At 38.7% G+C, this 16535-nt stretch overlaps 1 protein-coding gene across 10 annotated transcripts in view; it reads left to right on the top strand.

Moving 5' to 3' along the window:
- LOC141755857 (unconventional myosin-VI-like) overlaps window positions 1-16535 on the top strand; it is a 131238-nt gene that overhangs the window by 15967 nt on the left and 98736 nt on the right. For all 10 annotated transcript variants that reach the window (XM_074615144.1, XM_074615142.1, XM_074615141.1 and 7 more), the window contains exon 2: window positions 10524-10658. In XM_074615144.1, the coding sequence (XP_074471245.1) occupies window positions 10542-10658 (117 nt within the window). In that variant the 5' untranslated portion in view covers window positions 10524-10541. The remainder of the gene's footprint in view (window positions 1-10523; window positions 10659-16535) is intronic.

Genomic DNA, 16535 nt, shown 5'->3' with positions numbered 1-16535 from the left:
AAAAGTGGAAATTAAACCGAAGAGTAAATATGAGGAAATTAATGTTTTGTCTGACCAACCCCGAAAATATTCAGTTTATAATTATAATAGACAAAGAAAAGCAGCAAATCCACACATTTGAGAAACTGGAACATGGAAATCTTCAACGTTTAATGTAGGTTATTCTCTTCTTATATCTCCAATATATACAGTATAGTTCCAGTAGTCCCGTAGTGGAGAAACAAAAGGTCCCAGAACTACAATGAGACCCGTGCAGCAGCAGCTGTGGTTTAATTTAAGGAGAGTCTTTCTTTTCAGACTCTGCTACTGAGAATCTGCCCTCAGGGTTTGTGTCCCTGAACGCATCACAGGCTCTCTGTTCACCACGTGACCTCGACCGAGCGGTCACGACAGCGAGCTCTCGCATCCAACAATCAGCTGTTTGTGAGTCTGTCAGCAAAGAGAGAGAGTGGGTCGACACACACACACACACACACACACACACACACACACATACACACACACACACACCGATTCAAACAGCATCAGCTTCCTCTGCCGTCGTCCTCTCAGACTGTCAGAGCAGCAGCTGCTGCAGCTCAGATCTGAACTGAACACAGTTTGTTTTCATTATGTTCTCATCTCCACCACATCCTCCTCTTTTAAAGGGACAGTCCGACCACTTTAACGCCGCTCTGAGGCCGTTTGTTTGACCTCTTCTCGTGGATAACCAGCCGGTTTATAACATGACGTTATGTCCAGATACTTCCAGCAGTCTGATGTTTGTTTTTCTGGCGATTGGATGGCGAGAACTCCTGCTGTGTGTAAACTGCTCAGAAACCCCCACATTGTCAATCTAGCTAGGAAAGCCATCCATCCTCTGAATGCTCTAGGTCTCTAGTCTGATCCATCCATCCTCTGAATGCTCTAGGTCTCCAGTTTGATCCATCCATCCTCTGAATGCTCTAGGTCTCTAGTTTGATCCATCCATCCTCTGAATGCTCTATGTCTCTAGTTTGATCCATCCATCCTCTGAATGCTCTAGGTCTCTAGTCTGATCCATCCATCCTCTGAATGCTCTAGGTCTCTAGTTTGATCCATCCATCCTCTGAATGCTCTATGTCTCTAGTTTGATCCATCCATCCTCTGAATGCTCTAGGTCTCTAGTCTGATCCATCCATCCTCTGAATGCTCTAGGTCTCTAGTTTGATCCATCCATCCTCTGAATGCTCTAGGTCTCTAGTTTGATCCATCCATCCTCTGAATGCTCTAGGTCTCTAGTCTGATCCATCCATCCTCTGAATGCTCTAGGTCTCTAGTCTGATCCATCCATCCTCTGAATGCTCTAGGTCTCTAGTTTGATCCATCCATCCTCTGAATGCTCTAGGTCTCTAGTTTGATCCATCCATCCTCTGAATGCTCTAGGTCTCTAGTTTGATCCATCCATCCTCTGAATGCTCTAGGTCTCTAGTTTGATCCATCCATCCTCTGAATGCTCTAGGTCTCTAGTCTGATCCATCCATCCTCTGAATGCTCTAGGTCTCTAGTTTGATCCATCCATCCTCTGAATGCTCTAGGTCTCTAGTTTGGGGCTGTAAAGTTTCATGAGGCTGGAGGTTCTCAGGAGACATTTTACTTTTTAAACTTTAAGAACATTTTGCCGAGAATACTTCTTTACTACTGCATTTAGTGTGAATGCAGGATTTTTACCAGTAATGGAGTATTTTTACATTGTTGTTTTGGAAACTAAAACTCAGGATATTTCAGGATATTTTGGCCTCTGTTGTTTTTGTCTTGTGTCTCAGGAGTCTCCCAACTTTACTGAACTGCAGTACTTAATTTCTGGAGTACTCCTTTCATGAAATGCATCGTGTATGTCTACATGCATGCTAACTAGTTTTCATGACCTGACCATTACATCAGGTGGTGTTCAGCTGTCTCTGGTGTGTCCTGTGCAGACGGTTTATTGATTATTGTGACATAAATAATATTAAAGAACAGCCTGACGGTCTCACACCAACTTTGAATCCTGGTCTGAAATCACTGGACTACACCGCCGCTGAGCTCCTGGTCCTGAATGCCCCGTGTGAATACTGACTTGGTTCTCCACCTCCTTTAGGTTTCTTTTTTTTTTCAGTATAGCAGTATTTAGCAGTTGTATTTTTGGGGGAATTTCGTGCCTTTATTGATGGTCGATAGAAGAGGGAGAGAGATGAGATGAAGCAGGGATGTTGTGGTTCATGGTCCGAGTCTTTAGGCTGCTTGATTTGGTTCAAATGAACTCGGAGCAGATCAAACAACCGGAGCAAGACCACCTGAACAATGTTAGTGAGGTTAGTTTGTGGTGTGAAAGCAAACAGAGCAACCGCAGGATCTTATGATAGCAGCGATGTCATTTTAGCATGATTTCAAAAGCTAATCTACTAATAATAGTGATAGTGAACCGTTGAGAAAGCGATCAGTGACCTGAATAACAGGTAACATGAAGCTCTGGTTTTCAGTAACGAGCCTTTAATGTGACAGTTTGAGGTGAATTTAATCAGCAGCCAAAAATAACCACAAAGAGCAAAGAAAAGAGTCAGTCAGTGAGACTGCATCCCAAAATATCCCTCCTGAGATAACTGAGCCTGCTGCTGTTCAAACACACTCAATCAAACATTGTTCATCATGTGGGAACATTTACATGAAGTGACGCTCATCACACTCACATTCATCTCCAGTTTCAGCTTCAACTTCTCCTTTATGCACCGACTGCCACAATAAAAGTCCCTCCTAGTCCTACCAGGTATTTATATTACTGCTCGTATGAATTAATATCGCAGGATGCACTACAGGAAGTAACTTATAGATCTGTGAAGGAATATGTTGGTTTAGATATTTCTTTCTGAGGTGAAGTGATAGTTTAGTGCCACAAACCTGTTATATATAAAGGTGATTCTTGCCTTAATCAGAACTATTAACTGTTGTTAATAATCCATTTAAACATGATGAAATTGTTGTTTGATATCACATCTTCTATCCAGTATTGAGCTCCGGTTTGACAGCAGAGCAAACAGCTATTTTAGCATCATTATAATGTTTGAATATGTGAACCGTGAGAGACGATGAACCCGTAACAAGAAACCTCCGACCTCTTTTGTTGTCGGAGTCAAAGCGCTGTGAAAGGTTAGGGTGTGTGTTTCTGTAGAAAGAGAGACTTTTCTTTGTAGAAGTGGTCACAAAGCTGAAGGTGGGTCCAGTTTGTTTGCATAATATGATCAGGTAAATCCTGGCAGCGTACTGGCTGAACGCGTAGCACCTACTCTCCGGTTCCCCTCCAGGTTAACACTGTTGAAAAACGCCATGTTGAAAACAGTCGAGCCAAAACCAAGCAGCGCCCTCCGACCCGAGCATGATTTAATTTAATTTAATTATTACTTTTCTTAATGTTTATCTCACTCATTACCCCCGTGTCCTCCTCACCAGCCCTCCATGATCTCTAGAGGAATCTTTTCCCCACTAATGTGACTCACTCATATGTTATCTGGTGGCATATTTATTGAGTATTTGTTTTTAATTTACATTAGAGCTGCAATCAACAGTTGTAAAGCAAAACAAACAATAACATTTGCACAGGCTCGCTTGGAGATATGCAAATATTCAGGACAGAGCGGCGGATTCACACAGAGGACGATGTGCTCGACAAGCCTTCAGGGAACTATATACCTCTTTTACTCATTTTAATTCTCTCACATTAAACCTGAAACTAAATTTACCATCAGTCTGACGCTGCAGCTAAAAGTCTCCCCAGCAGACGACGTCTGATCCTCCTGGTCTGAAGCAGCTGATTCAACATTAGTGTGCTAACAGCAGAGCGGAGCCTCGACTCATCACATTAATGTGTTTTTTTTATAAAAGCCTTAAACTAAAACGGTGCACTCTATTTGCAGCCGCTGCCCTAAATATTAAAAACCCGCTGCTTCAACAGCTATCGAGCCGTCTGCCTCCTCTGGAACATTACTTCCATTAACATCCTCAGTCATGTGAGAAATTAAAGATACAGAGACGGAGAAGTGGATGTCTGCTGATGGTTCCCAGCGCAGCCATCGGAGAGTTACTGGTCCAGCAGATAAACAAGCTTTATGGGGTTTTTACTGAGCGATCACATTCATTTAAGGGAGTAAATGCAAATAAACTGTCTGAATCAGGTCTTTTTCCTTTAGTAAAACAGTCAAATGCATTTAAAAAAAGTCCTGTGAGGCAGCTTCTCACTCCTTCAACCTACTGATACTCACCCTAAAGAACATCTTGCAAACAAAGATGAGGGTTTTTGTCTGTGTGCCAGTTTCTAATGTCTTGTTTTGTCTGAGCAACAATCCAAAACTCCAAAAATATCAAATTATTATCACATAAGACAAAAGAAAAACAGCAAATCCACACATTTGAGACGCTTGAACATGGAAATCTTCAATGTTTAATGTAGATTTTTCACAGCTGAGGAGCTGGAATCAGAGAATATTCAGCATTCTTACTTTAAATGATTAATCAATTGTCAAAACTAATAAAAAGTGCAGTGATTGGACTGATGATTCATCAACGTTCAGGGAGCAGCTTTAGTTAAAAGTGCAAACAATGGCGTCTGATCGATATATAATATTATTACATCATAAATAAATTAAAGTTGATGCATTTCTCCAGAAGAATCAGGATGAAAGTTACAGTATGTTTCAGTCTGACTGCAGCAACATGAGTTCCAGCGTGTTCCAACCAAACACTGTTCAGCCCACTCACACCATCACTCAGCATCTCCTGCCGGCACACAGGAAGTGATGTAATCCTGAGCTGTTAAACCGGGTTGAGCAACAGCAATAAAACAAGGTTATAAATGTGGGTTATTCCTGATAACGATGCTGCGTTCCTGGGACATTAAAGATCATGTGACTTCCTCGCGGAGATAAGCAGCGAATCAGCAAGCTGCTATTTAAAAGTAGGATGATAACACACACAACCTGTAGACTTCATGTATTTATAACTCACAATGACCTCAGATCCGTCAGCAGTCTTGCCATTGTTTGCACTGGTGGATTAAAGGGATATTTAATACTCTTATCAACATGGGAGTGGACAAATATGCTGCTTTATGCAAATGTATGTATATATTTATTATTGTAAATCAATTAACAACACAAAACAATGACAGATATTGATCCAGAAACCCTCACAGGTACTGCATTCAGCATAAAACAATACGCTCCAATCATAACATGGCAAACTGCAGCCCAACAGGCAACAACAGCTGTCAGTGTGTCAGTGTGCTGACTTGACTATGACTTGCCCCAAACTGCATGTGATGATCATAAAGTGGGCATGTCTGTAAAGGGGAGACTCGTGGGTACCCATAGAACCCATTTACATTCACTGATCTGGAGGTCAGAGGTCAAGGGACCCCTTTGAAAATGGACATGACAGTTTTTCCTCGCCAACATTTACCCTAAATTTGGAGCGTTATTTATCCTCCTTCATGACAAGCTAGTCTGACATGGTTGGTACCGATGGATTCATCAGGTTTTATAGTTTCATGAGACCAGTATCTTCACTCTAGCTTTAAAACTGAGCGTGCGTGGTATCTCATTTCACTCTGAAATTCATACTTTTTCTTTATCATCAGTGAAACAGTAGGTCAGTTATCCTCTGACAGGGTTTATCAGGAAGTAAGGTGGACTGGATGTTGACCTCCTGTCCTCAGTTATCTATTCATCAGTTCAGCTTCCTTCTCAGTAATTTAACATCCTGGTCAAAGAGTCCACGACTGCAGAGCTGTGGCTCAGATACTGTAACTCTAAATATCACACCAGACATGACACATCAGCGTCTGACCTCTAACGTCTCAGAGCCTCCAGCTGTCTCCGTCTGCAGCTCTGAGAGCTTCACACCGACCTTTAATATCGTTGTTATTCTTGACTTTATACGATTTATTGATCCCAGATCAGTTTGTGTTGCAGGTGAAGCAGTGTTTCCTGGCACTGAGCTGTTAGAGCCTCTTTAAATGGCCTCTTTTTATACCTCACAGTGAGATGCAGTCTGGTGCTTTTCTTTGTTCGCCAGGTTCATTTTACAGCCCTGACAATGAGTTACCAGCAACCTTTGATCTACATTTAGTCACCCTGGAGTCAGCCTGGATCAGGCTGGAGCTGCACAGCGTTCAGGAAGGAATCCTCCAGATATGAATGTGCACAAGATGGTTTACCTAAACGTAACCATACCTTTCCCATCATGTAGTCGTCATGTGTAGTTGTCAGGGTTTTGCAGAATGATGCTGCAGGATTGAGTCCTAAAACCCAGAAATGAGTTAGCATTTTAGTACTTCCTGTTCCCTCGTCTGGAGGTCAACGGGTTTTTGTCGTCAAGTGTCGACAAGTGTCGTCAAAAAAACGGTTGCTAACAAGCAGCTAAATGAGACGACTAAACGTCATCACGCCGAAAACTAGTCCGCCTTTATCTTAGTGGTGGTGACAGGAAGTCATGTGACCGTGGTGTAGTTCGTTTATTGCCTTTTTACTTCTGCTGATTGCATTCAAAAATCATAAAAGTGGTGTTCATTTGTAGAGATTATCTTGATGAATAAAACGTGTCAGTATCATAAACGTTTGTTCGCCACAGAGCTGATTTTTTTGCACAAATGGAACAATCCCATTGGCTGTTAGTGGAGGGAACCAGGGGGATGCTAACTTCTTGGTTGGACTACAAAAATACGTCCTCCCTGCAGAACTCTATATATCAATGCTGTTTGGCGATAAGGTTTTGGTATCCGTGACGTCACCTGTAGGTTTCTGAAGAGCCGTTGTGAAGGTCAAAGTGTGCGGCTCCGGCCGTCGCCAACGTCCATCCGGATTAATTCAAGAATGGGCAAAGAGGCGGATTGTTGGTGGATCGACCTGGTGCGGCATCCACCTGTCACTCAAAGAGGCCACGCCCTCATTTATGCCTAACTTTAAGCCTTAATATATTTTAAACAGTTGAGTTATATAAAAATCCACCCTCGTACTGTTGTCATGAACGAAGAAATTAGCTCTAGAGACCGAAACCGTATTTTGTACCAGGCTGTAAACGTGTTTATTTCTGCTGTAAAGTTGGAGGTCTGTGGGGACTGACTCACTTTTAGAGCCTCAAGTGGTCGTTAGAGGAACTGCAGTTTTTGGCACTTCAGTGTTGGCTTACATTTCTCAAATTTCTCTCTTAATTTTTTTTTTTTTTCAATTAACTTATTTGTTTGTTTAATTTGTATTAATTTGATTTTTATTTTGTATTATTCGATTCTTTCTTTTTATTATTATTATTATTATTATTATAATTATATATATTTTTTTCTTTTCTTAATTTTATTTCAATTTTGAATGCTGAAGTTGTTTATATATATATAGTCTCAGTATGTTCCTAAAACTGCTGCTCACTGTGGATTTTTATCAAACAAACAGGAGTAAATAGAGCATTTGTTGGGGACTATTTTCAGCGGCGGATTAATACACACACAATACTAGTTAGTAGATACATTCACTGTTGGTTTAAAACATGATGAACAGTGTTTGTTGTTGCTGAAACCTGTGACCTTTAAGCTGCAGGGCTCTGACCTCTACCGCTCCGTTTGTTTCTCTAAATACAACATTTCTCAGGGTCACTTCTAGAGTGATGAACAACCGGCTCTCCTTCAGCGACAACAGGACTAATAAAGAGGCGATTGTTCCCAGACGGTGATGGTTTAATATCCCTACAGTAATTGAATTTGTACTCTGGGTAATATTTTAAGTTCCCAGAGAAAAGTCAGTGCTGTTATTACGTTTTCAGTTTGGCAGGAAGCCACCATGTGGAGGGAGAGAGAGAGAGAGAGAGAGAGAGAGAGAGAGAGAGAGAGAGAGAGAGAGAGAGAGAGAGCGAGAGCTGGATGGAAACTATAAAACACGACTTGGCTCAGAGTCTCGGATCTCATTGGCAGCAGATTCGACTCATTCATATTAACACAGTCAGCATGCTCCCAATACTTTAGACACTAACGTAACACTATCTAACTCATGAAGTATGTGTCCTGGATTGTATCTCTGGTCATTATATGAATATGAGGACTCCTGGAGCTCTAACTTCCCCTAAAGGATGATGACGTCTGAGCTGGAGCTCGGTGTGCATGTAAACAGTCCAGGGGGGGTTGGTGGCTCGTTTTTCCAGTTTTCACACACATGCTGGTAGTTTGTGGTCTTTTGTCTGTCCCTCCCTGCTGGTGTTCAAGGAGATAACAAAGTTAATGAAGTACAGATACAGTACTCTGGTTGCATTAACACGCCGTATGTTTCCTTTTAACAGGTAGAGGCGTACAGCACAATCACGGGGTCATAAGTGTCCTTACTGTAGGAGGCAGTCCGTCTGTGAGCTTCGGCATCCCCTCAATGTCCACACATTGTTCCATTATGAAGGGATGAGTCATATTTTTCGTCCATAGGCCCAGAGAAAACATATTAATGTACAGGGAGGAAAAATAACATGTTTATTTATTTACTTATATTAGAAGAGAAGATAAGTATAGAAAAGGAATTGAAGAATAATATATAAATAAATAAATAAAAAAAATTAAATAAAAATGAGAGATAAAATTAGAAATAGAAATTAAAGAATAAAAAAATAGAATAGGAATAATAATAATAAACAAAAATAAATAAAAACTAAATAGGGAAGAAAACAAATCAATAATAATAATAATAATAATAATAATAATAAATAAGTAAAATAAAAATGAGAGATAAAGTTAAAAAAAATTGAAATAAAAGAATAAAAATAATAAAATAGGAATAATAATAAAAAAATAAAAAATAAATAGAGAAAACTAAATAGGGAAGAAAATAAATAATTATTAATAATAATAATAATAATAATAATAATAATAATAATAATAATATAATAAATAAATAATATAAAAATGAAAGATAAAAATAGATAATAGAAATAAAAGGATAGAATAGGAATTATAATAAACAAAAATAAATAAAAAATAAATAGGGAAGAAATTATTTTTAATAATAATAATAAATAAATAAAAATATAAGTAAATATTTTAACATGGTTTCATCTTCCTGGAGCTTTTCCACTAACTTTTTTTAATTTGATTTAATTTTGTACTCTGAGTTGAGACAAATTACAAAATCAGCTATTTGACCTGAACAGGTTATTTTCATCCTCGGCTGTGAGTATCGTAGGTCGTCCCCGAGGGAACATCATCATCATCATCATCATCATCATCACCAGCACCACAGTAGCTGCTAGTGAGACTCAATAACTCTGTAATTGGTTTGTTGGCTGCCACAAACCTCCAGAGAGCTCAGCCACATCCAGCACACTGTAGTACACAGGAGAGAGAGTCGATGCAGTTTGACCACCGCTGCTGCTTTTGATTTTTCAATAATTCATATCCAGACTAAAGCGATCACATAACTACAACTACAACTACTATAACTACTGCTGCTGCTGCAGATGTTACAGATGTTACAGATGTTAATACAACATTTAAAAAACATCTTGCCAATTAAAACTTTCTGTAGGCGACACAAACTAATAAAACGTCGTCCCAGCTTTTAAAAACATGTTGAGATTCATTTGAAGTTTAGTTTTGTAAAGACTAATAAACTAATAAACTTTAATCAAAGGAGAGAAAATACTCCTTAAAAGTTTAAACGCCTGTTAGAGTTTAAGATCCAATGTGTTTCTGTTTGATTGAGAATATTTATATATATTTCTAAAAATACAACACATCAGTCAGAAATAGAAAATAGAAGGTAAAAAGTGTGAAAGACATCCAGAAAGAAGACGACTTTAGTTGACATATTTAGAATGACATAATTAGAATAACAAATATGAATTAATTAAAAAATAAAGTATAAACAAATCTTATTAAACTGTGTTTTATAGTTAAGATGTCAGTGCAGAAATAAATGTTTTCCTTTGTTTCATTAGGATTCAGTCATTTTATTTTATTTATTTTATGTTACTGCTTCATTTATGTGGCTTATTTTAAACGTTTGCTTTTGGATTTTATTTATTTATTTTGTATACTTTATTTTTTCCCCTTTTTTTTAAGATTGTTTTCATATATGCAATTTACAGTTAGTAATTAAAATAGTTTATAAACCAATTTTTAAGTAATTGAGCTTAGAAACAAACACAATAAATACAAAAGAGAAAACAGCATCAACATTCAAAATTGAAATAATTAAAACAAAAATAGAATAAAATAATAACAAATAATAATAATAATACAAAGAGAAAAAAAGAAATAATAATAATAATAAATTCAATAATGAAATAAGTTAATAAAAAATATACCTAAAATCCAAATGGATTGAAGACAGAAAGATTCTTGCAGTCATGTGTTTTGTATTTTATATTTTATATTTTAAGGGGACTTCAGCAGGTTTTAGGAGCACAACTTCTGTAAAATTCACCTCTTGAGCAACCACCTAGAAGAAACCCTTGTAGGTTCCCGGCTGGAGGAAACACGCCTCTGACTGTTGTGTCATGTTTTCCAGAGTCGTCAGAGCGGCGCGATGGAGGACGGGAAGCCGGTGTGGGCGCCACACCCAGCGGACGGGTTCCAGCTGGGGACGATTGTGGACATCGGCGCCGACAGCCTCACCATCGAACCTCTCAAACAGAAGGGAAAGGTGAGCGACCTCCGAACTGACAGCTGCTCCATCATGTACATTTTTCAGTTTGTTCTGCCAGTTCGGTGTGTTGGCATTAAAATACCCATAAACCTTAGCGGCTGTTGCTGTGGAGACGACTCATGTGATGTCACTTGAGTCAGCGTTGGTTGAAAATGAGAGTAAGTAGTTAGCTCGCTGCTCATCTCTGCTGCAGGCTAAAAGGCTCCAGGATACATTAGCTACTTCTAGCTTAAAAACACCTGAATCTAGAGTTGCATTGTGGGTAATGTAGGCACCAGGTTCTGACAAGGAAGAAGAATGTGTTGGATAAAAAGAAGACGATATCTCTGGTTCTGCTGCACCGATTCTGATCCTCTTTTGTTTAAACTGTCCATCATGAGTCCGACAGTTTCAGAGTTAAGTAGTAAGCAGTAGTTAATCCAGTCCATGTATATCCATCCTGTATTTATTGTAGTACTTCTCCACTTAAGACGAGGTTGATAACGTCCTTTTGTTGTTGCTCCGAATCAAATGTTTTATGATCACGATTCATCTCTTCGGTGGTTGGATTGTTTACAACTTCCAGAACACTTGACTTATATATACAGACATCTTATTTATTATTCTTATTGATCGTTGGAAATACAAATATACCCATAATGCATTGTTTTCAGAGGAGCATTGAAGAGCATTGAAAGTCTCCAGAGTGTCAGACAGATTGACTCTTTGTGGTCCTTCCTGGATCTCTCAAAGCTTTTAGTTTCCAGTCAAACCTCTTCTGATACGCTTTCTTCACCTCTCGTGTGTTAATGATTATTTAACCCTTAATCTCATGTGGAAGGTCACAAGCTCAGGAAGCCATAAAGCATCATTCACTCAGTGATTCACCTCCAGACCTGCAGCTTTCTAACGTCCTCCAGAACTAAAAATTAATCAGCAGCATCTCAAGTCAAGTGGCTCTTCACAGCAAGACAAACAGGCCTTTCCTTCCTCCGCCGCTCCAACGTTAATTCACTTTTCTGCTGGTTGAGGTGCGATATCGCCCTCAGCAAAGCTTTTAATGTCACTGAGAGCCCGTTGCCGTGGGAACCCATAAAGCTTGGTGTCCGTCTCGGTAATCTTTTCCCAGAAGGCCTCTCTCTGTGACTGAGTGCTCCCTTTTGGAAAGAGCCTCCTCGCTAATTCTGTGTACCGTCGGCCGATAAAACACAGAACCGTCAGCGTGTGTGTCTGTGTGTGTGTGTGTGTGTGTGTCTGTGTGTGTGACGTCCATCATGTGTGGGACATTTAATTAAAGCTGCAACGATTAATCGCCAGCTATTTTGATAAACTATTTTTCGTTTTGAGTCATTTTTTTAAGGAAAAAACAGTCTAAATTCTCTGATTGTAGCTTCTTAAATGTGAATATTTTATGCTTTCTTTACTCCTCTATGACAGTAAACTGAATATCTTTGAGTTATGGATAAAATAAGACATTTGAGGACGTCGTCTTGGGCTTCTGGAAACACTGATCGACATTTTATAGACCAAATAATGAATCGATTAATCAAGAAAATAATAAACCGATTAATCAACAATGAAAATAATAATAAATTGTAGCCCTGCTTTAAAGTTAAATTGTTGTTTATCTGTTGGTTTCGGTCACAAAAGTCCGTTTTCATGCATTGCTGCTGCACCTCTGCTTCTTGGGTAAATTATGTTTTCTTAATTTTTTTTTGTGATCAACATTTTTATTACTTTTCAGGATATGCATTGGAAATTAAAAACAAAAAATACATAACAATAAACATTATTTTAAAATAATAAAATGTAATTGTAATAAATAATAATAATACATTTAAGTAATACAAAATATTCAAAAGAATAAATAATAATAATAATAATACATTTAAGTAATAAAACATATTCAAAAGAATAATAAAAAAGAATAAATAATAATAATAATAAATAAATAAATAATAATACATTTAAGTAATAAAACATATTCAAAATAATAATACAAAATAATAAATTATTATAATAATAATAAATAAATAAATAATAATACATTTTAAGTAATAAAAAATATAAAAAATAATAAAAAAAAAAGAAACACAAAAACAAAGCAAAAGAACAAAACAGAAATAATGTTCTTAAATCTTTTTTAAATCATGTTATTAATCAAAACATTTAAAAGTTGACCATTCACTATAATGTACTGCAGCTTGAGGAGCAGCAGTTTAACAGCAGTTTTACAGCAATGATAACTTATAATGTGTTAAAGAAATAAATCTGATATCAAATGCTCATTTTCTGTCTTTCAACACATTTCATGTTGCTGTATGAACCTTAAAGCTTTGACTCAAGTCTCATCAAGTTCAGGTTTGTTTTATGTTATTAACTCTCCAGTCGTCTGTCATCTAACATTAAGATCAGTTCGTCATGGCAACGCTGAAATTCAAGTTGATTCTTGTAGATTTTCATGCCTGAAGATGTGATTCAGCACCTCGGATCAGAGCTGATAAAACGTGACTGCTGGAGACTTTAGTTGGTCACATGATCAGATTCCTTTGACTCAAACCAACAATGACCCGACCTTTAACCGTCTTTAACCGGCAGCATTTTATAGGTAGGGTTTGTTGCCGGTGTTGCAGCGTTTCTCTTGGTTACCACTTCTTAAAGGAACATCAGATCACATGTAAAGGAAGATGAAACAGTATGTTCCCGGTATGTTGCTCTGGTTGCTCCTCCTCAGGTCCTTAGGTTCTCAGAGACGGTTTCCGGGCTGCAAACGAGGCCTCTAACAGTCAGAACAATGTCCAGTCTGTCCTGCTGCAGCCAGTTTGTGCCAGTGTGTGACGATGCGTTCACTCGCTGGCAGACGTCCTGCGATGGACGACGTCAGGAGAGAAGGACACAGAGCATGATAGCCTGTCTGTCATACTGTCAGTCACAAAGGACGCCTCTCTCTTCGTCCTGTCGGCTGTCAGCTCAGTTATTATCACACTGGATACTTTAGGTAATCTGTAATTTAGACGCTAGTATAGAAGGAACTGTATTATGAACAGATACTTGAGGCCAAACACTGATTATTATGAATAATTAAACAAGTCTGATTGCAGGTTTTCCTCTCCGCTAAATTAAAGAAGTCGTAACTTGTCGTAACTAACATAAAGGAGATGGGGATGATTTTGCTCCGTGGTTTGGTGGCAGATAGCAGTATTAATGCTGTATGCTTGGTCGGCTAATAGCATTGTATGATAGTTGTATTGTGACAGTCAACACGTGTTCTTCATTCAATCTGGAGATGTGGAGTCAGAGAGAAGTTAGCCATCAAGTCATCATCTCTGCTGCAGGATACATTAGCCGCCACTAGCATAACACACCTGAATCTAGAGTTGCATTGTGGGTAATGTAGGCGCCAGGTTGTGACGAGGAAGTCCGTCATGAGTCCGACAGTTTTAATGCTAAATCATTGGAGGAGGTTTTAAGGAGGAAATGTAAATATACCCATCATGCAGTGTTTTCAGAGGAGCATTGAACAGTATTAAAAGCCACTAAAAAGTCTCCAGTGCTTCCTCCAGCTGGGTTGGATCAAGGTTGGATCATCTTCTCACAACTGCACCAAACCGTACCAGAGTTCGTTGGTAAACCTTGTTGAGGAGTTGGTCTCGGTCCGGGTTGTTCTGGTTCGTGCTCACACACCTGCCCAAACGAACCGCACCAATACAAGGAGGTAAACGCTTGAGGGTTTATAGGAGAGTAGCGTGATGGAACAATAGTCGGCGGAGTGACTTTCTGGAGTCTTGTCGTCTCTGCAGAAACGCTGCACAGATGGATAAACTGTTTTTTCATTAAGCCACGTAACTCCACCTAAAACTACAAATTGCTGCAGAGTAGTTGTACGCCACCACCGGGCAGAGTTTCATCGTTCCAACTCGTACTGAAATAAACTAAAACTAATGGCTGCTTTTGAAGAGGAAAACTAAAACCTTGATGTATGCTCTGGAAAATGGTCCGAAATTCAGTTTATAAAACCTGCGTAATAACGCCGTGTACTGTATGTAAAGGATTTGAAATCTGTCCAGAAGCTCCTGTAAAAAATATAGTCAATGAATGGCATTAAAATAAAGGTTATAATATAAAACTAGACCAATGATGGTGGTGCATATACTGTATATATAACAGTGAGATGGGGGTCAAACGTCTCTCTCCTCCTCAGCGGTGATGAAAGGGTGAACAGTTTCTCTCAGATTATTGGCCTTGTGTCACCACCCCTCCCCTCCACCTCCATCTCCACCTCCTCCTCCTCTATTTTCTCCTCCCGCGGCGGCGCAGCGTTGTGGAATCCAGTCCAGTTTGGGCTGAGAATGTGGAACATGCCACTACTGGAAAGAATGAATCGACTGTACGTCACCTCGGCGTGCAGCCTCGGCGTGCCGGAGGCCTGCAGCGCCTCTTTTAACTTGGCCAGATAGATTAAACGGCTCGGCCCTGCAGAGGAGAGCCTGGCAGAGATCGGCTCCTTCTCCAAAACACTGAGGTCACATGTGTCCACATAAACCCTCCTGTATTAGTTCAACATGGGCGCCTTGAGCTGCAGGAATCTGAAATGTGTCGACAGCGAATGCATCACAGCTTTAGGAGTAAAAGTAAAGAGAGCAACTTCAAGCTTCTAAAAACATCAGAAGTGTTTTATTTGTGCTCTTCTCTTCTGTCAGATCATTATGAAATCTTTCTGATTCTATCTAGTGAGTTTATCAGACTGTTAATAATGCAGCGTTTGTCTGTGGAGGTGTTGACGGCTCTCTGGCGCTGATCCTGTTACCGCCAAATAATTCATCAGACTTCAGCTGACAGTTTTATATCTCTGTGTAAATATAATATATATTTATTGTGATAATCTGAAAACTGAAAGAAATGAAGATTAAAAACCTTCCTGTGATGTTTCAGAATTAATTCATGACGACTTTTTTACATAATAACTGACGGCAGGAAATTGCTGAGAAAGAGGAGTATGCAGTTTCAGCAAAACTTTAACTTGTGTTGAATAAAAAAAGGCATTCAAATATTTGAAATTATTTTATTATTATCAAATCGGCGTCATTTCATGGCTTTTGTTTCTCAAAATATAATAACAAAGCCTCATGCATTAATGTGTCCTTTGCTGATGCAGTTTTATTTGATCAAAATGTATGTTTATACTCTTTTATCAAATGTTTATATCCATTTTTATTTATTTAACCTTTTTTTATTTAGCCAGGGAAGACCCATTGAGACCGTCGTATAATCACAAAATAATAAAATAAATAAAAAACTTCAACCATCAATAGTCATATCATTAAAAAAAAAATAAAAAAAAATAAAAAACTTTAGCCATCAATAGAAATATAATTAAAAAAAATAAATGCAAAATAAATATAAAACTTCAACCATCAATATTCATCCATCCCATCTGCAACCGCTTATCCCGTTAGGGGTCGCGGGGGGGCTGGAGCCGATCCCAGGTGGACTGGACAGGTCGCCAGTCCATCGCAGGGCTGACACATAGAGACAGACAACCATTCACGCTCACACTCACACCTACGGGCAATTTAGAGTCAACAATTAACCTAACCTGCATGTCTTTGGACTGTGGGAGGAAACCGGAGTACCCGGAGAAAACCCACGCTAACACGGGGAGAACATGCAAACTCCACCATCAATATTCATATCATTAAAAAACAATAACATAAAATAAATAAAATAAAAAATGTCAACCATTAATAGTCATATCATACATACGATGTTTTAAAATAACAAAACAATACAAACACTATCGATAATCAATTGTAACATATCAGTACTACCACATTCAAACTAGAGGACGTCATGGTGTCACTATTTAAATCATTCACAGACCTCAACATCAAATTA

The sequence above is a fragment of the Sebastes fasciatus genome, chromosome 18 (genome assembly GCF_043250625.1).
Source record: "Sebastes fasciatus isolate fSebFas1 chromosome 18, fSebFas1.pri, whole genome shotgun sequence".
In the NCBI taxonomy this organism is placed as follows: Eukaryota; Metazoa; Chordata; class Actinopteri; order Perciformes; family Sebastidae; genus Sebastes; species Sebastes fasciatus.
Note: the sequence above shows the minus strand (reverse complement) of the source record. Positions and strands in the feature narration are given on the sequence as shown.